We start from the raw sequence: 25623 nt of genomic DNA, 5'->3' as shown, positions 1-25623 counted from the left end.
TATGTACAAGATAGGGTCTGGGCAACAATAAATCAGCTTGCAGGGTGACTGTGGTTTTGATTTTTATGGCACAAGTTCTTTTAGGTCTGCACACCTACACCTCTGATGGCTAGGTAACACCTTCATTCTCCAACCACTTCTTTTCACTTTGAATTACTGTGAGACCTTTATTTGTACTGCAGACCTTCATTTGGAGCAAATTTAATTTTGATCATAGAAAATATGAGGCAGAAGTTGATTATAGGGTAGCCACTCATAGAGATGTCTATGCTTATTTCTTTAATTATAAAAATGAAAATTAAGAAAAATATTGTAAGAAAAATTTCAGGCTCCTGGGACTACACTTATTGATTTCAATTTGGAAACACTATGCATCTTAGAAAGGTGATTTTCTCGGGAATATGGAGAATGGATGGTGGGGAGAGGGGCTGGTGAAGATTGGATGTAGAAAGACCAGCTGGGAGGCTTTTTCTGTAATCTAGGTGGTGTTAAAAAAAAAAAAAAAAAAGAAGAAGTGATAGGGCTTCCCTGGTGGCGCAGTGGTTAAGAATCCATCTGCCGATGCAGGGGACATGGGTCTGAGCCCTCCGTAAAGATCCCACATGCCGTGGAGCAACTAAGCCCGTGCGCTACAACTACTGAGCCTGCGCTGTAGAGCCCGTGTGACACAACTACTGAAGCCCACATGCCTAGAGCCCGTGCTCCACAACAAGAGAAGCCACGGCGATGAGAAGCCCACGCACCGCAATGAAGAGTAGCCCCCGCTCACCGCAACTAGAGAAAGCCCGCGCACGGCAACAAAGACCCAACGTAGCCAAAAAAAAAAAAAAGTGATAAGAGCCTGAACTAGGCAGTAACCATAGAAATAGAGGAGATGCATTCAAGAGCTAATTGGGGGTTCAGATCCATAGGTCTGACGACCAACTGTATGTGGCAGGTAAAAGAAAGCTGGGTTTTGATGTTCTCAGGCATGTCTTTTGAGCTGATTATTATACAGCATTTTGCCTTTGCTTTAGAAAACCTGTAAAGAAAACCTATGCTATTGCTCAGTGCCTCTCTCCTTCACTCACACATGACTACCGCAATCACACTTCTGACACCAGATGTGTGGGAGTTTTCTTCACACTAAGCAATTCTCTCTGACACCAGCTGGGCACCTTACAATTTAACTCAATTTGACATGGTCTACCTGGAGATAGTGTCAGATCCCACAGGTTAAGGGTTTAGTACCACAAGACTGCCTCCCACTTCAGATATGAATCGCAAGAAGTAGGTGCCCAGGTTACCCACAACTCTGCCTGACTTGGCTACAAATTGGTTCCCATGACCTCCTCTCCCTTGCGTTGGGTTATTTGCTAGAACAGCTCGCAGAACTCACAGTGAGACACTCACATTTACCAGGTTACTATATAATAAAGGATATGGTAAGAGATGAACAGCCAGATGAAGAGATAAATAGGGCGAGGTCTGGGAGGGTCCCCGGCGCAGGAGCTTCTGTCCCCATGGAACTGGGGTGCATCGCTCTCCAAGTATGTGGATGTGCTCACAACCTGGAAGCTCTCCGAACCCCACGCTACTGGGATTTTATGAAGCTTCATCAGATAAACATGATCAATTATTAACTCCATTTCCAGCTCCTCTCCCCTCTCTGGAGAATGGGGGTGGGGGTAGAAATTCCAAGGGATTTGGGAGCTCTGTGCTGGGAACTGGGGCCCAAGACTCAATGTTAGAATGAAACCCCCTATTTATAAGGGGTTTAGGAGCCCTGTGTTGGGAACTCAGGACAGAGACCTATAGATAGATAGATAGATAGATAGATAGGTAGATAGATAGATAGATAGAGATAGAGCTTATTATTTCATAATACCTTATTATTTTACTCAGTTTGAGGATTATAATGAACTCATGGCTTTTCACAGAATTACTGTGTTCTTTTTGATGTTCAAGTTCACATCTTGGCCAATGGGAGCCTTTAATTTAAGCTGGTTCCTTTTAGAATTACCCAGACATTAAAAAAAAAAAAAAAATCTTTCCTCTCTGGCAACAAGAACATATTCAGGACCATTTTCTTTTTCCCTGCCTCAAGGCATGGAACTATTACTATCAAAGAAACTTGGGTTTCTTTTAGCAGAGAATAATATTAAAAATAAAAGTTGGGGTGCAAGGGGTACATATCAAATAATTCATACAAGTAAAAAAAGTGGACAGGGTGATATCACTGCAAAGTCATTTTAATGACAAAGCTAGAAAATATAGATTTTTTTAAAAATGGGGTTGCAACTAGTTCAAAAAGATACATACACCCCAATGTTCATAACAGCATTACTTACAATTGCTGAGACTTAGAAACAACCTAAGTATCCATCAACAGATGAATGGATAGAGAAGTTGCAGTGTCTATATGTGTGTGTGTGTATATATATATATATATATATGTAGATAAATACATAGATGGATAGATAATAGATATATACACACACATACATACATACAATGGAATACTACTCAGCCATAAAAAAGAATGAGATTTTGCCATTTGCGGCAACATGGATGGACTTGGGGGGCATTATGCTAAGTGAAATAAGTCATAGAAAGATAAATACTGTATGATAATGGCTTATATATGGAATCTGAAAAATACAACAAACTATTGACTATAACACAAAAGATACAGACTCACAGATATAGAGAACAAACTAGAGGTTATCAGTGGGGGGAGAGGGGCAATATGGGGTGGAAGAGTGAGAGGTAGAAACTATTGGGTATAAGATAGGCTCAACATGGGGAATATAGCCAATATTTTGTAATAACTGTAAATGAAAAGTTACCTTTAAAAATTATATAAATTTTTTTAAATGGGGTTACAAATTATATTCCTGATTTCAATCTAACTCCAACTTTCCTATATGCTTTTTGATTCAGCTTCCATCTTGTGTCACTTCTATTTTGAGCTTCCAGGTTTTCTCCTTTCTTATATACAATATCTTCTTACAAACTTAATACATTATGCTATATATAGTTATTAAAAACTGTGTGTGTAAATGATAACAGTGGCTCATCTTTCTATAGGATAATCTGATGAGTATCTACTTAGCTCTTGGATCCTACCCTCCAACTGTAAGTGTTTCTACTTCTCTTTAACAATAATACGGAACCTGCTACTGTAGCCATCCCATTGACACTATAAAAATATTTCTTTGGATTACAATAACAAGAAGTGTCAACTAATCTTCAATAATTCTTAGAAAAGATATACAAAATTTAGAGCAAAATTTTAAATAATGCAAACACGTGGGTAAAGCTAGGAATACTCCTTTCCTTTTTACTATTTTAAAACTCTACTGACATTTAATTGCACATTAGTTTTTTTTTTTTTTTTTTTTTTTTTTTTTTTTTTTTTGCGGTACGCGGGCCTCTCACTGTCGTGGCCTCTCCCGTTGCGGAGCACAGGCTCCGGACGCGCAGGCTCAGCCGCCACGGCTCACGGGCCCAGCCGCTCCGCAGCACGTGGGATCTTCCCGGACTGGGGCACGAACCCGTGTCCCCTGCATCGGCAGGTGGAGTCTCAACCACTGCGCCACCAGGGAAGCCCTGCACATTAGTTTTATTTCCCAGTAGAAAGTGGGGTCAACTTTCCCTAAACATTTTCCTAGAGTCAAAACTCTATCAAGCAGGGAAAAAATGATAATCTTGGCAGCTCCTTTATATAACTTTGGTTCTGACTAGAGTGTGGGGCTTCTAGCATCTCTACTCCAGCCTTGACTAGATGGGCCCACAACTTGCCAGAGATGCAGCTTCTTGCCTCTCCCAGTCGACCACTCACTCAGCTTTTTTATATCTTTGCATCAGAGGAAGGCTGACAACTCCCTACTGTGTTCTACGCCCCCCCATATACCCATGCATACACAGGCATACTCTTTATGGCTTTTCTCTTTTAAGTGAGAAGAATGAAGTATTATGAAACATCATTTATGTGTCATTCTAGTGTGACTTCTCTGTGGTGATGTTTTTCTAAGCATACAAAATTTCTCATATGATTTTTAATTCCTTGACATTGAAAACCAACATTTGCTTAAACATTACTCTGCATTTAAATGTGTAGGATGACTAACCACCCAGTTAAGAAACTTGCGCTTTTATAGGACCTTTGCCCAGTGTTGTGTTGTGCTGATAAATTGATAAACGTTTTAACAGTCACCTCCCTGTTTAAAAAACAAAAAAGGCCCAATTTGTACCATTTGCCGATTCCTGTGGTGTAAATGCTCCCTTGCCAGTTTCAAGCTACCGATGTGCTGGTGCTGAGGGCGGAGTTGGGAGGAGCTGTGTACGATGGATGCTCGGGAGCTGGTCCAAGCTGGCTCCTGCCCATCACTGCCTTTGTCAGCCTTGTGCTTCTTTTGCCACAATGGATCCTGGTACTTTCCCCCCCTCTGACCATTTAAATATACCTTTTAAAAAAATTGAGGTACAGTTAATTTATTATGTGTTAGTTTCAAGTGTACAGCAAAGCGATTCAGTTATAATATCTATATCTATCTATCTAACTATAATCTTTTTCAGATTCTTTTCCTTTATAAGTTATTACAAGATATTGACTATAGTTCCCTGTGCTATACAGTAGGTCCTTGTTGTTTACCTATTTTATATATAGCAATGTGTATATGTTAGTCTCAAACTCCTAATCTATCCCCCCCCCACTATCCCCTTTGGTAACCATAAGTCTGTATTCTATGTCTGTGAGTCTATTTCTGTTTTGTAAATAAGTTCATTTGTATCATTTTTTTAAGATTTCACAAATAAATGATATCATATGGTATTTGTTTTTCTCTGTCTGACTTATTTCACATAGTATAATGCCCTCCAAGTCCATCCGTGTTGCTGCAAATGGCATTATTTCATTCTTTTTTATGGCTGAGTAGTACTCCATTGTACATATGTACCACGTCTTCTTTAACCATTCATCTGTTGATGGACATTTAGGTTGCTTCCATGTCTTGGCTATTGTAAATAGTGCTGCTATGAACATAGGGGTGCATATGTCTCTTGGAATTACAGTTTTCTCCGGACATATGCCCAGGAGTGGGATTGCAGGGTCATATGGTAACTCTATCTTTAGTTTTTTAAGGTTAAATACAATTTTGAACTATTTTCTCTATACATTTCCTTCTAGAATTGCTATTTATTTTAACTCCCAAGAGAATCTCTGCAACAGTGTCCTCACAACCTCCGACCTTGTGAGGTGGACAGATGGGAACATTTGACACTGGGACTATTGCTTATTCCTTACAGGGCTTGTGCAGAACAGAAAGCAAGTGAGCTAAAGTTTGCTGAAGGCTCTTGTGGAGCATGTGCATGGTTGCCTTTGCGGTGGTTGAGTTATTGTGTTCTCTGTGTGCCTCTCTCACTTCAGAGAAAACTGCCAGCTGACTCCAGGGTTCTGGAAGACTCAGAGCTGGTGTACACGGTCAGCGCCCAGGAGTACTGGCAGCAAGCTCTCCTCACCGAGGAGGAAACTGGTAATTTATACATAAATATATTTTTTCATCTCAGCCACTCTAATTCTCAGGATGAAGCTTGGCACTCTGAATTTCCCATTCTAGAACTTTCTGTGCCACACTTCTAGTTTGCCACAGTTTCTATACCTATGAGCAAGTATATGCGTGTTTCTCTCTGCATTGCTGTGGTGCCCGAGACCACAATTCCTTTCTCCTCCAAATCTTAACGATGAGTTGCTATTTCCTTAGTGTTTGCCTTGAGAGTCCTTGCTCACCCAGGGACAGGTAGAAGAAGCATCCATGGCATGCTTTTTCTTTGGGGGTGGGGTGAGGGTTAAAGAACATGGCTCCTTTCTTCAGAGAACTTGAAATTTACATGAAGAGCTAATACAGTAAGTCCCCTACATACGAACGAGTTCCATTCCGAGAGCGTGTTCATAAGTCCCGTTTGTTTGTAAGTCCCACAAAATGAGCCTAGGTACCCAGCTAACACAATCGGCTATAATATAGTACTATATTGTAATAGGTTTATAATACTTTTCACACAAATAATACATAAAAAACAAACACGAAAAATAAAGAAAACATTTTTAACCTTACAGTGCAGTCCCTTGAAAAGTACAGTAGTACAGCACAACAGCTGGCACACAGGCGCTGGCATGGAGCAAACAGGCAAGAAGAGTTACTGACTGGAGGAGGCAGAGCAGGTGGGAGATGGTAGAGCTGAAGGATCGTCAGCGATAGGAGACGGAGGGCAGGCTGCCATGTCACTCACGCCTGACGTGGGTGGCGCAGGTTCTGGTTCCTTGCTGGAACCAGATGCACGTTTGAATCTTTGAAAGTTCGCAACGTGAAGGTTCGTAAGTCGGGGACTTACTATACTAAGCCACGTGCAAAAATCAAAGTACAAATGAGGCTGGTCCTATGGTGCTCTGAGTACAGCAGAAATTCAGAGCACCCAGGACCTGTGTGACTGGATTACTGAAGGAAAGCTGGGTGAGGAGGCAGGATCTGAGCTTGACCTTGATCTCAGCTGAAAATGGTTTAAAATGGGCCTTTATGTCACCAGACATGGATGAGTGTCAAAGGCGATTAAGGAGCAGAAGATGTGAAAAGTTGCCAGAAATGGGAAACTGCTTGAACAGGGATATCAAAGAAATAATCAGCACGGCACAGGCAAGGAATAATATAGAAACATTTCCACTTACAGGGATAATGGGGAGAAAGTAGCATGACATCTGTTATCTTCCGACTAACAGAGGATTCGGACTAAGATACGTGTCTAATCTGGAATTGCCCTTGTCAGAGGTCCTACCCTTTCTACAGCAAGCATGAGCTATTTTGATGTTAATGGTTATTTGATATAGATAGAAAAGTCTAGCGGGACCAAATGGCTGAGGCTCTAGAAATGTGAGCCCCCGGTTCTATATACCATCCACGTAACTACCATCCAGAGGGAAGTGCCCATTTTTTTAACCAGCCTGAACTTTTCCACGGCGTTTGCTCTCTACCACTGAATAAAATTAGCATGCATCACTGCTGATCTACCATCCATAGCTGCTGATCCTAGACTGGGGAAAACAGATGGGTTGGTTTAGTGAGCAACCCACCCGCGTAGGACCTCAGCGGAAGTTAATTCAGACTGCCAACCTGATCTGTTAATTTTTAAGAATTCTATTTCCTACCAGCTCTGGTCTTTTCAAATTGTTGGTGCTGCCTGTGAATTCCAGAGATCCCCAAGTTAAGAGAATACATCAGGAGAAGGCTCTTGGATAAGAAGAGGAGGATGGTAACCAAGTACGTCACTGAAGCTTTTGGCCTGTTGCTGCTGACGGAGGGTTTCAGCTGCACAGACAGCCTGCAGGTAGGGAGACCCCTGGGCCGTGTGTCCTCTGCCTCCTGGCCTGGGCAGAGTGCGCCCTCTTTCCAAGTTAGAAAATTAACTGCCCCTCGTAATCTTTCTTTTCTCATCAGAGGAAGACCCTAAGCTCAGAGAATCTAAAGAGAGCAGAAAGATAATTCGAGGGTTAACATTGTAACCTTTGAGTAAAAAAAACAAATGAGTAAAAAAAAAAAAAAAGAAAGAAAGAATGTTTTACCTATGACAGATGGGCTGAGAGGAAAAGGTAAAAATAGTCACTTTGGCCTCTCCTGAGACTTGAATCAGGTAGAATGTGTTTAATGGTAGGAGGGATTTGTCTACTTCTGCTGGAATATCCTAAAGAGGCATGTGTGCACATACAGTCCAAAAAACTTTCTTCTGCCTGTGGACTTCCTGCGTGGCCTGGTGCTGTCAGAATCTCAAACTCAGAGCAGCCTGGTTATATAATGGGAGAGGAAGGAAAAGAGGAGGGCCTTTTAGCAGAGAGATATTATCTTCATGGTCTAGAATGCAGGTCTTCTAAATAACCAGTTAAAAATGACATTTTTCATGGTAGTGGACAAAGTTATCTTTTTGATGGATGAATTTTTTTTTACCCTAAGATAAGAGGGATAAGCTGTTAAATTCAAGGTTTGGGAGAGTCTGGGAGAAAACTTTGTTGCTGGAATCAATCACTAACCGCATTGTTTCCTTGGGAGGGAATGAAAATACAAACAGACAAGCCCATATAAAAACAGAACTCTGACCCACAGCCTGCAGCAAACTGCCTGGGAAACCAACCCCCCATCTACAATGAACAGCTCAGGAAGCCAGCCTGCTCTAAAACGTGTAGGAAGTTAGACTGCTATCTCTAGTAACAATCTAAGAAGCTAAACAATAAGTTCTCTAACAATCAGCCCCAAATGGCCAGACCTTTGTTAACCACTGGGCGGGGCTTCCCTTATCCTTTTTTTCTTAACTGTCATCCATATTTTATGGCAAACGGATTGCCATTTCTCTTAGGTGTTTTAACATACAGCACTGGTTGCTTACAAAACAGAAAAAAAAAAAATTTAAACAACCTGAAACACACAAAAACAACCCATCCGATTCAGAGGACAGAAGTATGGCTGGAAGGTTACATCTCCCCGTCCAAACTAAACCCTTTAGCAACGATTGCATTGCCTTTAATTCTGCAAATGACAGTCTCCCAGCAGGCTGCATTTATTCTGATCCCACATATCCTCGCTATAATTGGCTGCCCGTGAAACTCTCATCACAGACAGCCTTGTTAGCTCATGGGCTTCCCTGATCTTTATCCCTACTTCCAACTGAGGACCCATCAAGAAAAGATAAATAGGCATCCTCATGACTCACATAGGATCCCTGCTTCAAGGTCTCCACCTGCGGCTGCCCCATGCCACGAGCCTCTGATCAGGGCACCAGAAGCCTTCCCATCCCCCTGCTTGCCTTTGCGTGTCTGCCAAATGCCCGTGATGGCCACTGACTCTCTTGCTCTAGCAAGCTCTAAATTAATAGCCTTTGTGTGTTCTCATTTGCTGGGTATTTCTGTATTTCCACACTTGCTGTCAGCTATCAGATTCGCACGGCCAAGCTGTCTGACTTCTTGTTATGCAGAACAGGGCAAGGGGAGAGAAATGTACCAGTAGGGCTGGTCCTGAGAATGTGGGACAGTGAACCTGGGAGGGTCCTGTGGAGTGATGCGCAGGGGCAGCGGGTGGGGGCCTGACTTCAGTGTGAAAAGGAAGCAACGTCAACTCTTTTATTTTTAATCCATTAATTTATTTACTTATTTTTGGCTGTGTTGGGTCTTCGCTGCTGCGCGTGGGTTTTCTCTAGTTGCGGCGAGCGGGGGCTACTCTTTGTTGCAGTGTGCGGGATTCTCATTGCGGTGGCTTCTCTTGTCGTGGAGCCTGGGCTGTAGGCGCACGGGCTTCAGTAGTTGCGGTGTGGGGGCTTCAGTAGTTGTGGCACGCGGGCTCAGTAGTTGTGGCTCGCGGGCTCTAGAGCGCAGGCTCTGTACTTGTGGTGCACGGGCTTAGTTGCTCCGCGGCACGTGGGACCTTCCCGGACCAGGGCTCGAACCTGTGTCCCCTGCATTGGCAGGTGGATTCCCAACCACTGTACTACTAGGGAAATCCCAGCAATGTCAACTCTTGATGGTCCACGCAATGTCAGTCAAATGTCCACATTTTAGAAATTAAAAGTGTCATATAGAGCAAGACTCATCATCTTTTTCATCGTCTTTCTTATGCCTTGTTTGGGTCTAGTTCTGTGTAAGAAAAAAGAAACACTCCTGGAATCTGAGATTTTCCAATTTGACTTTTGTCCTCTGAAATACTAGCGAACGTTTTGACATTCTAACTACCCCGCAAAATTCTTTGGGGTGAAAGTTGCCTCTTTACCCAGCAAAAGATTGCTTTTGGAAGTGCTGATGGAAAACAAATCAGATGTGGTGCTGTGTGTGGTTGGTTTATTTTATAAACACCAGGACAAAGCATTTTGCAATCAAAGTTGGAGCGTGGTATGGAGGCGCAACCCGTTTAGGGACTCAGTCCCTCCTTGTAGCCAGGCTGCAGGTGACAGAAGACACAGAGGAGGGGGCTGGCTGGCACTTCTGTGATAGCCTTTTAGAAGGAGTTGCCAGCAGGCTTACTCAAAATTCTTTGGCCTCTGATATTGGTCTCAGTCTTAGTTCTCTGATGGAAAGCTGGAAGGCAAGAGTTTGTCAGTTCCTTTGCATTCTGGAAAAAAAAAAAAATCTAAAAATATATGTGACGGATCATTTTTTAAGATTGTGACTCAAACCAAAAATTTTAGAGTTTGGATAGTTAGTGATTTTATTTTTTAAAAATTTTAATTAATTAATTTATTTTTTTGCGATACGCGGGCCTCTCACTGTTGTGGCCTCTCCCGTTGCGGAGCACAGGCTCCGGACGCGCGGGCTCAGCGGCCACGGCTCACGGGCTCAGCCGCTCCGCGGCACGTGGGATCTTCCCGGACCGGGGCACGAACCTGCGTCCCCTGCATCGGCAGGCGGACTCTCAACCACTGTGCCACCAGGGAAGCCCAGTTAGCGATTTTAAATGAACAGGGATCTAGTCTTTATTTTTAAGAATCAATGGGAAGTTGATGATGACGATCTCAGTGTTGAATGAGTCCTGCATTTATTCATAGTAGATGCCAGCCTTTCCCTTTCTTACTGCTCTTTTATTTCCAGCCCCTTCCCTTCTTATCATGCTTTTGCTTCTTCAACAAGGATTCTTTGAGAGTGAGCCTTTGTGAGAATCTTGCCCGTGGAGTTTCTTCTCATGACTTTTTTCGTCTTTCATTTTGATCACTAGTGACACCACGAGCTCCAAAGAATCTAGAGGGAACTCCGGGGGAGAAAGTATGGCTTACAGATTTCTAACTAGTGAAAACTCTGAAACTCCCCAGGTCTTGCCTGAAGTGGAATAGTTTCCATAAACTTCTAAAACTCCTCTATTCTGAGACTCAGGGTTTAGGAGTCTGAGGCTCTTTTCAGGATCATTCAGCCCCATTCACTGACTTCACAGACGATACCCTTGCGATCCCGAGATGCTAAGTCATCTCTGTAAGGTCACACCTCAATTCAAGAGTCATTTCTGTCATCAAATTTGGAATACACTTTCAAAGCCTACGTTATCCAGCCATTTCTCCACGCCACTCATTCATCCCAGAAATGTTTCTGGACCGTACTCTCCGTGCCCTGCCTCGGAATAAACAAACATGAATAACAGAGTCTGTCTCTCCAGCAAGGTGCTGGCCCAGGGCAGGAGACACATGGCCCGAGAGAAACATAGCACAGCAGCGGTGTCCTAAATGTAACGGGAGCCCAGGAAAGAGCACCCCAAGTCTGCCCGGGGAGTCAGGGAGAGCATCACATGGGAAGTGACTTTTGAGCTTTGGGAGTATGAGAACATGGGAGGACCACATGCAAAGGACCAAAAGGATGGCACATTTGGGGAATGGTAGCAAGTTCAGGGGCAGCTACGCAGGAGGACCTTTTGGGCAAACAGAGAGCTGGTGGTGCTGGAGAAATTGATTGCGTTCTGGCCACGAAGGACCTTAAGTGATGAGCTAAGGAGTGCGGTTTCTTTCTACTGCACTCAGGCACCGTGCAGGGTTCTCATACAGGGGACGGACACTACAGAGTTCCCAGTTTGGGACCTAGAGGTCAAGGCTGCCCCTGGCGGTGACTCCCTTGTATTATTTGAATAGATATTTTCTTCCCTGACTAGACTATTCTCCTTTGAAGCAGGAACCAAGTCTTTATTTTTGTGGTCCTGTAGCTTTGCTGTTTATTTAAAGTGGGGTCCAGAAGATCCGTACTACCCGGGGCTTGCTAGCAATGTAGAATCCCAGGCCCTTGGGTTTGAACCAACTCTTCTGGTGATTTCGATGCACGTTAAAGTTTGAGAAACCCTATCCTCCAAAACTGCTTTGTGCACGAAGTTCATTAAATATTTGTTGAATCAGATGTCACTGGAAAAATCTCTTTTAATGACAGTTGGATTTTTAAAAAATATTTACTCTTTCAAGTAGCCTAATGGATTGAACCGCAGTAAAAGTTGCAGGAGGATATATTTGTTCGATTCTCCAATCCCACAGAGCTTAAGGAGGCCTGTGCCCTGAAGGGTGCCTTATTGGGATGACAGGGAGGAGTCCACTGTGGGTGATCTGCTCCAGCTAAATCTTGTGTTGGTGACAGACTTAAAGAAAGCAGAGTTGGAGGAGACGGTGCCTTTAGGGAGGGGGCGGCCTCATGGTCCTGATGGTCCTTGTGCCTAGAGCGAATACTTGCACGTGAGTGACCTGCGGAGATTTGTGGAAGAGGAGATACAGCTGCTGGAGAAGGCCATCGACCAGTGCTTTGCCCACATCGTGCAGCCTCTGCAAGAAGGGGTCCGAAATGCCAGGAGTTCCTACCGACGGATCCTTGGGGCGTGCCTGGTGGTGAGTGACCCTCTAAAGAGAAAAACCGTGATGTTCGGTGAGGCCTGCCTGATTCACCACCTTTTTTCACTATCCCATTGCTTTTGAAAGAAATAAAGAGCTAGAAGAAATTAGGAGAGAGTGAAAATTGCACACAAGAAAGCACATTGAGTGAATTGTTTGTGCATCGTGAGGGCACAGGGAAGGGTACATGTGCAGCAGAAAGAATTGGCATTTAGGATCCGAGGGTCTTGTTTTGAAGGCCAGCCCCACCAAACATCCTCTCTGAAGGCCTGGGCAAGGCCCTAAACCCACTTAAGCCTGTTGGGATTTTTCTTCTCTAAAATGGGGATGGTAAACACTTGCCCAATCTCTTTCACAGGACTGATGTAAGTATCAGTTAGATACACTGTAAGAAAGCACCCTATAATCTCTCACTTGGCACACAAATTGTTGTTTTATCTTTTAATCATTCAAGAGTTATATGGGGTTTCTAAGGGATGAGAGATAAGAAATGTGTGTGGTGGTTTGAGCCATGAAGTTTGGGGTAATTTGTTTCATAGCGATAGGTCACGAAGCGGCCCTGGAGAGAACTGTTTCTATACGATGGTGGAAGATCCCAGATCACAAAAAGTGAATGAGTGGGTGGGTGCCGAGAAGGTGAAGGCACGAGGTGGGGACCAGTCCTCCGAGACAATGTGCTTGTGGAGGAAGGAACAGCATCAGGCACCTTCCGGCTGTCACCAGGGCTTCATCCCAGGAACTGTCCCCTCTCTCCTCGGCCCTTCAATGGCTTCTTGACTCTGTGGCTATGGGCACAATCCCGGGTGTTCCGATTTGATAAGCAACTGGCCTTTGCGATCAGATCTTTGGGCAGACATGTATATACTAACATCACATCTCTAGGTAACGTAGTACAATAGCCTAAATGTCTAATCGTATACAAGAATGGTAAAGTGAATTATGATACATCCATATGACGTCACGTGGTTATTCACATAATTTCTTGGAAGTATTTACAGTGAATTCAGGAAATGCTCATGTTATAATGTTAAGCAAATATGGCAGAATATTAAAAGAGATAGATTGATATGGGAAGATAGATATGGATCGATAGAGACAGTATGATACCAGTCGTACCACGCTACACGGCCATTCCCTTAAAACATATATCATTGATCAATGATCACAAAGCCCTCTACTGAAGTTTCAGTCAGTGCAAATGTATTTTTTATTCTCTTTACTGAGGATCGACCACCATGTGGCTAAAATTCGTCAAGTCTCTTATAGCTCTAGCTCCGTATTATTTTTTTCTTCCGATGTGTGAGTTTATGTCTCTGGGAGAAAATATTACGAAGATATACACATCAAGTTACATTTTATCAAATGTTTAATAAAAAGTGTAAAACATCGAGGCTGTGCTTGGAAAACCTAAAACACGTCCTCACGGTAGAGTCAGAGCACATGTTCATTTAATAACTGCTCATTTAGCACATATTTATCGAGCATGACCTATACCGGGACCAGATGGTGAGGACATCACGAGGGATGAAACATCGGGCCTGATCTTAACCAGCTGATGGTCCAGCTTAGCAGCCTGATGAGGAAAGAGACAAATGCAAAGCTGTATGCAAGCAGAGAGCAGAGGATGCTTTGGGAACCCAGGGCAGGGGCACCCGGCAACTTGAGGTGTGACTGCTGTCCTCTCTGGGTAGCTTAATAATACATGGAAAGATCAGGTCTCTACTCTTCCCTGTGGTTCTTGGTAATGGTGTTTGGCCAAAGGCAGTGCAACTCTGATCCTGTGAATTCTAGGTAACACCTACTAACTCCACTATCTTATTGTTTAATTATCCAGAGGAGTAGAGGAAACCAGGGTTTTCACCAGACTCTGAAAGCGGTTTGCCTGAAAAACGGTATCTATGCCTCCAGGACTCTTGGGAGAATAGATCTGAACGAAGCCATCACGCAGCCCATCTATGAACAGATTGATCCCGTTTTTGGAGGCATTTTTAGGTAAAGGATCCTTCACTTGGATCCTCTGCGAACAAACATCCGAAGAACGCTCATCTTTAAGAATTTGTACTTTGGATCTGGAAGGGTCCAGAGTAGCTTGCAACTTGAGGAGGAAAACTTAGTCTTTGGCAAAACACAAAGGCCTTAGTTTGGTTTACTTAACAATTTCCCGTGGTGACCTGGAGTGCAGCTGGAGATGCTGCTTTCAGATTAATATTATGATTCCCATTATTTTTCAACTATCTCCTACATACACCGGGGATCCATTTTCTTATAGATCTGAGCCCAGGGCAGGGGTATTTCGGTTGGAGAGTGTGGAGTTAAGGAAACACACGGCCTTTGTAAATTTCCCTGAATGAGAAAAGGAAAAGTGGCTCGCTTTTGACACACAGCACACTCACACACATGGCGTGGGGTGGGGGGCTTGAAGCTTCACAGCGCCCCGTCCTTCCCTTCCTCCTTGACCTCCAATCCTTTTCTCCATCCACAGAAACAGTCTCTCCTGATCCCCAGCCTGTCCCCAGCCTCCCTCCTGTGCCCCTGGCATTTCACCACCCTCCGGCTTACCACCCTCTCCTGTTTGAGCCACTCTACCTTTGCTCAATTCTTACTCAGTGCCTCCACCCCAGTGCCCCCCACCTTCCTTTAAATTTGCTTGGAATCCTGCTATTCTACCTACGCTCACCCACCCCTGTTTACACATCTGTAGGGTAAACTCCAAATTCCTTGGAACGGCCTTCCAGACATTCCACCTGCTTCCAACTGGCCTTTCCCATCTCTCCCCAGCACCCCGTCAGTGTCAACCCTGGCTTTAACCGGCCTGAGGACAGCAAAGAGCAACTGAGATGTACCAGGAACTTGTGCTAAGCACTTTGCATGCATCATGTCGTCACATCCTCCCCATAACCCTCTGAAGTGGCTCTGGTCTTTTTACAAGTGAACACACTGCCATTCGGAGGAATCATATAGTTTTCCCAGGGTCACCCGGCTCATAAGTAAGAGAGCTAGGACTTCAAGCCTCTGCCCTCTTCTCTACTCACCCGATGCTTCTTATTCCTGGGATGTCCTGAAACCTAGTTCACTATGTCATCCCTGTGGAGAATGCCTCCTCCTTCTTCTCACGTCCCTAAATCTTACCCATCTTTTAAGGTGTAGTTCATCCCACCCTTTCAAGTGGGAACACCTGGGCAGCAGAAAGACTGTGAGTCTTGAGGTTAAACAGATCAGTGCCCAAGGTCTGGCCCTGCTACTTACGAGCTGTGTGACGTTGAACACATTAGCTACCGTCTCTGAACCTCAGTTTTCTCATCTGTAAAATGGACATCATTGCACGGACTTCATTATGGGAATTTTATAACTGTTAGATCTCGTCCTCCTTCTCTTAAAAATGAGTAAAAGAATCCCAGCTAGTTTCCTCTTTGTTTTAACCCCACAATAGCCACCGTTGTCTCTTAACATTTTACGGTGCTTTCCCCTGTAGGTCTGGGAAGCCCACTGACGGTTCAGCTCTGCTGCCCCACATAGATGCTTTTAAGCACTCTCTGCAGGAGAAGATGATGGAAATTGGGATAAGAAATGGCTGGAAATATGATAGCTATAAAAAGAGTTTCCTGATCCAGGAGGTAAGATCCGTATAAAGGGAAGAGGGCAGCGAGGTTGGGTAGTGGTTTTCTTCCCAGCGGGTTTTTGGAGGTTGCCTGTCTTTTCCCACTTGTTTCCCCGGAGTGTCCAGGGTCTGGGTGGACCTTACCGCAGGCACTGTGGGATACAGAACACAGTGGGATGGGGCAAAGAGAAGCGGTCCTGAGTCTGCTACAGACGTAGCAAGCTTTGTCTCACTGAGAAGCAAGCAACAGTAAATGCTGAGATTGTCAAGTAGCCCCAGTTCCCAAGAAGAATCTTCAAAGAATCCTTAGAAGTATAAACATTTGAATCCACTTGTAACATTCTCACTGGCTTCTTTATCGTTTTTGCCAATATCGTGAAGTATTATCCACAGCGGTGAAGTTCGAAGAAGTGTCCTTTTTTGCAGATCATTTTTTAGTTTTGAGTCCTCAAGGCTCTTGGCTGTGACTCCTTTTCTTAGTCCAGGCTGTCTGAGCCTGTTTGGGCCGCTGTAACAAATCCCATAGACCAGGCAGCTTATAAACAGCAGAAATTTATTTCTCACAGTTCTGGAAGTATAAGATCAAGGCGTAGGCGGATTTGGTGTCCGGTTGGGCCTGCTCCCTGGTTCACGGGTGGCCGTCTTTTTGCTGTGTGTTTACACGGCAGGTGGGGCAGAGGAGCTCTCTGGGGTCTTGTCTGTCTATAGGGGGAATCATCCCAACTGGGAGGGCTCCCTCCGTAAGACCTAATCACCTCCAAAGGCCCCACCTCCTAATGCCATCACATTGGGGTTTAAGATTTCAACATAAGAATCTGGGGGAACGTGACTATTCAGTCCACAGCACAGGCCCAGCCCAAATTACAGGGTAACACTAGAGAAATCGCCTGTGCCTCCCCCGCCCTCCCCCAAATGCCCCATCCCAGCAGCTTGCATGCACCCGAGTTCAACTCTGCAAATAGTTATCGAGTTTTCTGAGGCGCCCGGCACTGTGTGAAGCACTTGGGGATAGAAAAGTGCTTCAGATGAAGTTCCTGCTTGTGAGGAGTTCACAGTGGCGGAGACCAGCCAATGATAATACAGGGTAGGGGAGGCGGTGGCCGTACACGGGAACCCCCGCCCTGCTTCTATTAAGGGGTTGTCACAGATGGCTTTTTGTTAACGTGGATTCTCAGATAAGCGCCATCCTGGGAGGCCTGGAGGGACACATCCTCAGAAAGAAGAGGAGGATTTATGAGTCTCTCAGCACCTCTGTTCAGAACGACCTGAAGCCCTGTTACGAAGGTGGGCCCCCAAGAGTAACTTTTCCACCTCCTCCGGGGTCTGTCGGCTCCTTTAGCATCCTTGTCTGCAGCTCCCCCTTCTAAGTATTTGTCCTCCTGTGTCCTAAGTCCCCATAACACTCTTGGTCTACAAATTAAAACCAAACAATTGCAAGGGTGTGGGGAGAGGTCAGTCATGAACCATTTCTAATCTGTGTGTTTCTAGTTCTTTCTGTCCACCCTTTATCTAGACACCTTGCTTCTCCTCTCCGTGCTGCGTCTCAGCTAATTAAACTAAAAAATCCATTATCCAATTCTCATTCTTATTTTCTTTAAGTATTTGTAAACTCACTTTCCAGCTTTTTCTTGGTTTGGTGGTCCCACTGTTTTCTTTTCTGGGGTGGACGGGTGAGTTTGGAATTTTGGAAGCTTCTGCTTAATTCCCTCATTAGATTTTCAACATGAAGGTGATCTAAATATTGAGTTAGTGTTTTGTATCATGTTATTCTATTTCCATGGTGTAGAAAATGGTGCTACATGTATGAATATATATAAGTGTATGTATGTAGGTATGGATAATATATATGTGTGTGTATGTGGGTGTGTATAGTTTGTTTGCTTGTCTTTCTTTTTTTAAAAAAATGTGCCTCTTAAATGATTTAATTTATTTTTTATTTTAAAAATAAATTTATTTATTTATTTATTTTTGGCTGCATTGGGTCTTCGTTGCTGCACGCGGGCTTTCTCTAGTTGCGGCGAGCGGGGGCCACTCTTCATTGTGGTGTACGGGCTTCTCATGGCAGTGGCTTCTCTTGTTGCAGAGCACGGGCTCTAGGCGTGGAGGCTTCAGTAGTTGTGGCACGTGGGCTTCAGTAGTTGTGGCTCGCGGGCTCTAGAGAACAGGCTCAGTAGTGGTGGTGCACTGGCTTAGTTGCTCTGCGGCATGTGGGATCTTCCCGGACCAGGTTTCGAACCCGTGTCCCCTGCAGTGGCAGGCAGATTCTTAACCACTGCGCCACCAGGGAAGTCCCTGTTTGCTTGTCTGTCTTGCTGATGCTAAAGGTCTCTAAGCAAGTCCTTGCTGTGCTGTGACTGTGACTATCATTTTTGCCAGAGGCAGCTCAGATCACGGGCAAAAAAGCATGTGTAAGAATGAAAGATGTCCTCAGAAGAGGGCTGGACCGGCAGGTGGCCGAGGGCATGTTCGAACGGGCTCAAGAAAGGATGCAGCACCAATTTCACCAGCTGAAGGTATTTGACATCCATGGTTTGAATTCCAGTCCCGAAGAGGCTCCTGGGGGAGCACAGGAAGAAGGGACAGAAGACAGAAAATGTAGTAGTTGTTTGAGCCCAAATAGAGCCGGATGCCTTCTCCAGAGAGGGCCCAACCAATGCCCATGATGCTGGGGAGGAGGCCAGCCTCCACTGCCACCACATGGTGGCTCGGGCTTCTCTCTCTGAGGCCGTGGCTTCAGAAATGCAGCCCCTCCAGCTCTCTCCTGCCTCTTTCCTCTTTACTGAGTCATCACTAGGACAACTGTAATATCTAGAGGGGATCCTAAGCTCTTCCCAAACATGAGTTCATTGAATCCCCAGCAACTCTGTGAAGTATACTATTATTGTTCCCATTTTACAGATGAGAAAACTGAGGCAGAGCGAGGTGTATCAAGATGTCACACAGCTAGTAAGTTACAGAGCAGGGATTTGGGACCAGGTAGCCTGGCTCCGGCAATAGCATAATCTTAAGACAGAATTTTTTTTTTTAATGAGGGAAAATGACCTGTCTACGTAAAATACCAATAGATAAATGCCAGTCAACTATTATAGGTCAGTCCGTTACAGTCCCTGGCATAGATTTAGGTGTGACTCTGTCTATCTCAGAAGACAGTTCCTAACAGTTTCCTCAAACCTAAGTGCTTCTGTCAAGTACGCTTGGACGATCTTATCCCAGCCCTGGGTCTCTTAGCTTGCCAACCCCTCCCCAAGTCATATAAATTCTTTGTTTTAGTCCAAGGTACTGCTGGCTGCCCCCCAGCCCAGGCCCCAAGGCAATAGGGTTTCCAAATTCATCAGCCTCAGTCCAGGTTTAGCTGACTCTCTCCCAACCTCGTGAGGACCCCAGCTCCTTGCTATTTCCATCCACCTCTGAACCAGCCTGCTTCCTGAAACCTGCTTCTGCACAACCTCCTCTCCCCGCATCACCACAGTTTTGGAAAATACCTTTCTCCACAATACAAGGCATGTAATATCTCTTGGACCAGGCTAAGAGGTATCTCATTTACCAGGCGTGGTTTAGTTTCCATCATTTAACATATCACCACCAACTATGAATACTTGCAGAAAATTTGCCAAACTCTACAGCTGCCAATCCCCACTGAATGTATAAAAACTGGCCCTTAAGGTGCCCAAGAAAACAATTGCACTGAAAAATGATTAGCATGTTGAGCATGTACAAATGTATCTTAAATGACAGCAATGCAGGAAGGTGAAACTGGGCAAGACCGCAGAGGGTTCCCAGTCTCTGATCTCACAAACAAGGAAGCTGAGGCCAAGGGCCTGAGGTACTAGAACAAGGCTCACAGATGCAGCCGAGATTAGAGCTTTGGGTTTCCAGCCTGGTGCACTGAAGAAAAGACCATAAGACTTGGAGTCAGGAGATGCAGGTTCAAAACTAGGCTCTGTCAGGCTAGTGGAGAGTCCAGTGTTTTTCAAAGGGAGGCAAGAGATGCTTAGAAGAGGAAAACTGGTTTTAGTTGATAGAACGACTGAGAGTAGCAAGAAGACATTTCTCAGGTAGTTGGAAAGTTATATATTAATGGCGTATTATGAAAAGCAGGAGGTCGACATTTACGCAGTGACTAAATACATGATAGGACAATGGGACGTGACCCTTGCTTTGCCTCTTTTTCTGTCTCTGCGGTGGCTGTTCTCCCCCCCACCCCACACCTCTGTCATCCTCATTACTCCTGATTTGGTCATTCAGCATCAGACGGACAATTTCCATGAGTCTAGGGAAGGAGATACAAAGGCAGGTGGGACCCCTCAGAAATGTGGTCCTCATGACTCTGGTCACCCACGCTATTCTCAAGTGGTCCACCCTTGGACCTGACTTTGAAAAAGTTGCCGAAAGGCAACCCCAGTGGCTAACGCTCTCTGGCTGCGGGATTGGGTGGGGTCCCTTTGATGAGATTCCTTTCCCTTAGGCTGTGCCCTCCTAACAGAATGACCGTCCCTTGTCGTGTAGAATGGCATCACGGAGAAGGTGAAAGGCAACACCACCACCATGCTGACCCTTGCTTTGTCCCAGGGGGATGGGCTCTACAAGGAGCTTGCAGGTAAATACATACAACCTTTGCATAAAGGGTGATGATACCGATACCCCTACCCCCAAAACTGTGGTTGCTCTTTGCTGCATTTAAAGAAATTAAGTTAGGAAGAACTTCTAGGGCAGGGGATGGAGATGAGGAGGAGAATTATGACCGCGCCCTCCTTTGCTGAGACCAAGCATCATGTTCGGGTTTTGTGTACAGCGTCTCACCACATTCTTACATTCACCCTCAGGGGCAGGCATTCTTGCTCCAGCTTGCAGATGCAGAAACAGAAACTTAGATAATATGCCGAGGGGCCATAGCTGGAAAGCGGCAAATTCAAATCCATGCCTCTGTCCTGGTGTCTCCATAAAGCCATTCTTTTGGACTGATATCTTCCCATGAGAAGCCTCATTTTCTGTTTGTGGTGGAGAAGGGCTGTTTTCCTCCCCCAGGGAGCTGGAGATGCAGGACCAGGGGCGTGTGGAACAGGCAACCATCTCCCCTTCACACCATGGGTTCCACCAGGTCCCCTGGTGTAAACTGGAAAGTGTAAACTGGTGCAAACAGCAACCGGGCCATTTCTAGCAAAACTGAAAATGTGCACATTCTTTGGCCCAGCAATCCTTCTTCTAGGCATTTATCCTCTGATATCCTCACGCCTGGCAGAGTGGCATGTGCACAAGGTTATTCAGGGCAGCATTGTTCATGGTGTCAAGACCTCAAAGACCCATCCGTAGACTTAGGGGTCGTGACAGTTAAGCTCACTTAGCTACACCACTAGTAGAGGACCTCGCAAGTGGTTAAAAAAAAAAAAAAGCAGCTTTATATGTAGCTGTAAGAAACAAGCTCCAAGATATACTGTAAAGTAAAAAAAAAAAAAAAAAAAAGCATGTAACGTGTTGCCATTTGTGAGAGAAAAAAAGGAAAAGCAGGGCTTCCCTGGTGGCGCAGTGGTTGGGAGTCCGCCTGCCGGTGCAGGGGTCACGGGTTCGTGCCCTGGTCCGGGAAGATCCCACATGCCGCGGAGCAACTAAGCCCGTGAGCCATGGCCGCTGGGCCTGCGCGTCCGGAGCCTGTGCTCCGCAATGGGAGGGGCCACAGCAGTGAGAGGCCCGCATACCGCAAAAAAAAAAAAAAAAAAAGGAAAAGCATATGTACGCGTCTGTATATGCAGAAAGATCTCCATGGGGTACCCAGGAACTGGTCACACTGGTTGCCTCTAAGGAGGGGAACTGGAGGCTGGAGAATGGGGAGGGCGGAGACTCGCTTTGCACTGGGTCTTTTAGGTTTTAAACTATGTGCACAGTTGCCTGCTTGGAAAAAAAAAAAAAAAAAGAGCTGCTGCCTTTGGTGAGTCCATCAGGGTGAAAGCGGTCAGGGCTATTTCCAAAGAAAAAGCCACAATTTCCGCTTCTAAAGATCTGTCCTGCACTTACGTATTTCCTTGGAAATCATCGTTCTCTCCCAATTCTGGCTGGTGAGACGGCCGTCTAACCTGTTCCTAATGGTCTCCGGGAAGGAGATAAGACACCCTTGCACTGCAATTTATCGGTCTTTCCCATGACCATCTGTCTTGAACCTGTTTGAAGATTAGAGTCACCCAATCGTGTCTTCTTTTAAGAACCCCCCCTCGAAGTGGTCAAAGGTCTTCTGACTCTCCAGGTCTCACAGACAGAAAATGTTCCCCTGAGTTTGATGTAAATGACTCTTGCCATAATTTAAGACCGTCTCCTTTTCTTCCCATCACCAGTAAATATACACTATGTAGGGAGTACTGTGCCAGGTACCAAGGAGGTCTGAAACAGTGCCTGCTCTGCGTCTTAGCTGGTTGTTAAGACAAGATGTGCAAGACTGTAAATCACAATAGCAGATCATATGCATTCGCTCCACAAGAAACCACAGCCCCCTCCTAGGAGCTGGGCAGTGTTCTAGGTACTGAGGATACAGCAGTGACCAATACAGACAAAAATCTCCGCCTTCATGGAGCTTACAGCCCAGAGGGCAGAAGGTAGGCAGGAAGCAGAATAAATAAAGGGTGTGGCGAGCCAAAGAGCGATCCATGCTATGGAGAAAAATAAAGCGGGGAAGGAGAGAGAGAGGTCCCGGAGGAGGGGACAGGGTGACCAGGGAAGGTCTCACTGGAAATGTGACATTTAAACAAAAACCTGAGGGAGGGGATGCACTTGGGCACCAGACTGTTATTCCCACAGTGCAGAAGACAAGTGGTTATTCAGGGCTGGGACACTGGGGTAGCTTCAAGTAAGCTGGGCCCTAGAATGGAGCCTGGAAGGATAAATACGATTTAAGAGGCAGTGAGGAAATTGGAGACCTTCTAGACTCAGGAGAAAGACAAATAGACTCAGGGTTCTGACTCCCTTCTTGGTCAAAGTCTTGGCTCCCATCACTGGCCAGCTCAGGGTGGGTGAGGCTGAGTCATGATGTGGGGCATATAGAGCCAAGGGTGATTGGAGAGGCTTTCGGGAGCAATGCCAGAGCCAACCCCAAGGTCAGTCTGAAGTGTCCCTTCAAAGAGGACTGTGTTTGTCAGGGTTCTCCAGAGAAACAGAACCAATAGAATGTATACGTATATCCATATATATGGAGAGAGAAAGAGATCATTTTAAGGGATTGGCTCATGCAACTATGGCAGTTTTGTGCATCCAAAATTTGATAAGGGAGGCCAGCAGGCTGGAGATCCAAGAAAGACTTGCAGTTCAAGTCCAAAAGCAGTCTGCTGGAGAACCAGGAAGAGCTGACATTGCAGATGAAGTCTGAAAACAGTCTGCTGGAGAATTCCCTCTTGCTCTGGGGAGACCAGCCTTTTGTTTTAGTCAGATCTTCATCTGATTAGATGAGGCCCACCCACATTGTGGAGGGCAATCTGCTTTACTTGGAGTCCACTGATTTAAATGTAAAGCTCATCCAAAAATATACTGACAGAAACATCCAGAGTAATGTTTGACCAAATATCTGGGCACCACAGCTCAGACAAGCAGACACATAAAATTAACCATCAAAAGGATACCATGTGATTGCAGACCACGGGCTAAAAACCTGAGATGATAAAAATAAGAGCAGATTCACTTAGAATGGGCACAGCTGTGGGGAGAGAGATCGGAGAAGGAGAGAGATGACTGGAAAAGACTTGGGGGAGGTTTTGTGTGGGGTGTGCTTTGTATCTCCTTCCACTGAGCACTTATGAGGCCTTTGTAAAGACTCAGTGATTTCCCCGACCTTTTTTATGGGTAGGTTTGTGTTTATTTTCAAGGTGCCCCCTATGCTGAGATAAGCCTTAAGGTAAGAGCAAGAATGCCTGGTTTGATCGAGCTATTTATAAAACATATTGACTGGCCTGTCCGATCTCTAAGCTCCATTCTCAAGCTCACATTCTGGGACAGGTGACCGAGGTCAGAACAGGATTCTCGGGGGATTTGTTTTCTGGGGATGTTTCTGAAAAGGACTAACTCCTAATGCTTACTTTCTGCTCTTCTGTAGATGTCAAAAGTGAATACAAAGAGATGGAGAAGCTGCACAGGAGCCTGAGGGAGGTTGCTGAGAATGCACTGCTGCGTAGGGGCATGCAAGATTTCCTTCTGAGAATGTCCCCCCGCAAATCTGGCCCCCCCAAAACATAGATTTAATTCTTGGGGCTTGGCACCATGGAATACAAACCTGGAGGCAAATAATCAGATTTACTACTGTTTGTTAAAACCTAATAAAGAACACCTCCCAACTTTGGGGGCTTTATAGACAACTCAGTATATTGTTACTTCTCTCATAAGCTGAGTACGGAGCAACATCATTTCATTTTTCTACTATTGCCAGAAAGAGTCATTTTGAAACCCTCACAAAGGTCTAAAGCTTTAGGGACAAGAAACTTGTGCTTTACTGGAGAAAAATATCTAAACAGTGAAAAACTTATATGTGGAATCTAAAATATGATACAAATGAACTTATTTATGAAACAGAAACAGACTCACAGGCGTAGAAAACGAACTTATGGTTACCAAAGGGGAAGTGGGGTGGGGAGGGATAAATTAAATTATTAGTTTGAGATTAGCAGGTACAAAGTACTACATGTAAAAAGGATAAACAACAAGGGCCTACTGTATAGTACAGGGAGCTATGTTCAATATCTTATAATAAACTATAATAGAAAGAATATGAAAAAGAATATATATATAACTGAATTGCTTTACTGTACACCAGAAACTAACAAAACATTGTGTATCAACTATAGTTTAATAAAAAGCAAAAACCAAAAATAAACATTGAAAAACTTAAATATTGTGGGAAAAAATTGCAAAATAAAGCTTTAGGGAACCCAATTCTATTTGCCATTTTAATACTGATGAGACTTTTGGGTAAGGAGGTAACATCGTGCCATAGAAACAACATGGGTTGTTCTGTGGGTTGAGAGCCAGACAGATAAGACACCTGGCTTTACCACTTCTCAGGATTGTTATCTAAAATGAGCACTTCTCAAACATTTTGATCTCAGGACCCCACTCTTAAAAATTATTGAGAAACTTAAAGAGTTTTTTTGATGTGGGTTATATCGGTTGATATATACTGTACTCAAAATTAAAACCAAGAAAAATTGTAAATAATTGTTTACTAATTCATTTTAAAATGACAATAATAAACCCACTACATGCTTTCATAAATAACATGTTTTTATGAAAAAAAACTTTTCAAAAAAATTTAGTGAAGAAGAGTGACATTATTTTACACTTCTGCAAATCTCTTTATTCTCTGGCTTAATAGAAGACAGCTGGATTCCCTTATCTGTCTCTGCATTCAATCTGTTGCATCTTTTTGGACAATGAATATGAAAAAAATAAATGATGTTGCATGAAAATACTGTCAAGTTCAACTCACAGCTGAACATACAAGTGCTTTTCTTTGAGGCAGTAGAAAGGCTTTAAGTGTACTCCCCGTTCTGTCACATAAATTGGCATCTACTTAAGGGTCAATAATGAATAGAATTAATAACATAATATTTCACTAAGAACATTTTAAAGTGAAGCTGGCCTTTTTTTTTTTAACTGCAAGTGCAGAATAGTGAGAAATACAATAGTTACTAGAAGAGTTT

General features: G+C 44.5%; 1 protein-coding gene across 1 annotated transcript in view; it reads left to right on the top strand.

Moving 5' to 3' along the window:
• NUGGC (nuclear GTPase, germinal center associated) overlaps positions 1-24276 on the top strand; it is a 49657-nt gene extending 25381 nt beyond the window's left edge. Inside the window, exons 11-19 of the mRNA XM_059071378.2 lie at positions 5411-5516; positions 7226-7359; positions 12190-12354; positions 14192-14349; positions 15830-15971; positions 17131-17239; positions 18332-18468; positions 20462-20552; positions 24024-24276. Of these exons, the coding sequence (XP_058927361.2) occupies positions 5411-5516; positions 7226-7359; positions 12190-12354; positions 14192-14349; positions 15830-15971; positions 17131-17239; positions 18332-18468; positions 20462-20552; positions 24024-24163 (1182 nt within the window). The 3' untranslated portion in view covers positions 24164-24276. The remainder of the gene's footprint in view (positions 1-5410; positions 5517-7225; positions 7360-12189; positions 12355-14191; positions 14350-15829; positions 15972-17130; positions 17240-18331; positions 18469-20461; positions 20553-24023) is intronic.
• Positions 24277-25623: the final 1347 nt, after the last annotated feature.

Source organism: Kogia breviceps, chromosome 8 (assembly GCF_026419965.1).
Source record: "Kogia breviceps isolate mKogBre1 chromosome 8, mKogBre1 haplotype 1, whole genome shotgun sequence".
NCBI classification, from domain to species: domain Eukaryota; kingdom Metazoa; phylum Chordata; class Mammalia; order Artiodactyla; family Physeteridae; genus Kogia; species Kogia breviceps.
The sequence above is the reverse complement of the archived record's forward strand: the minus strand, read 5'-3'. Positions and strand labels throughout refer to the sequence as shown.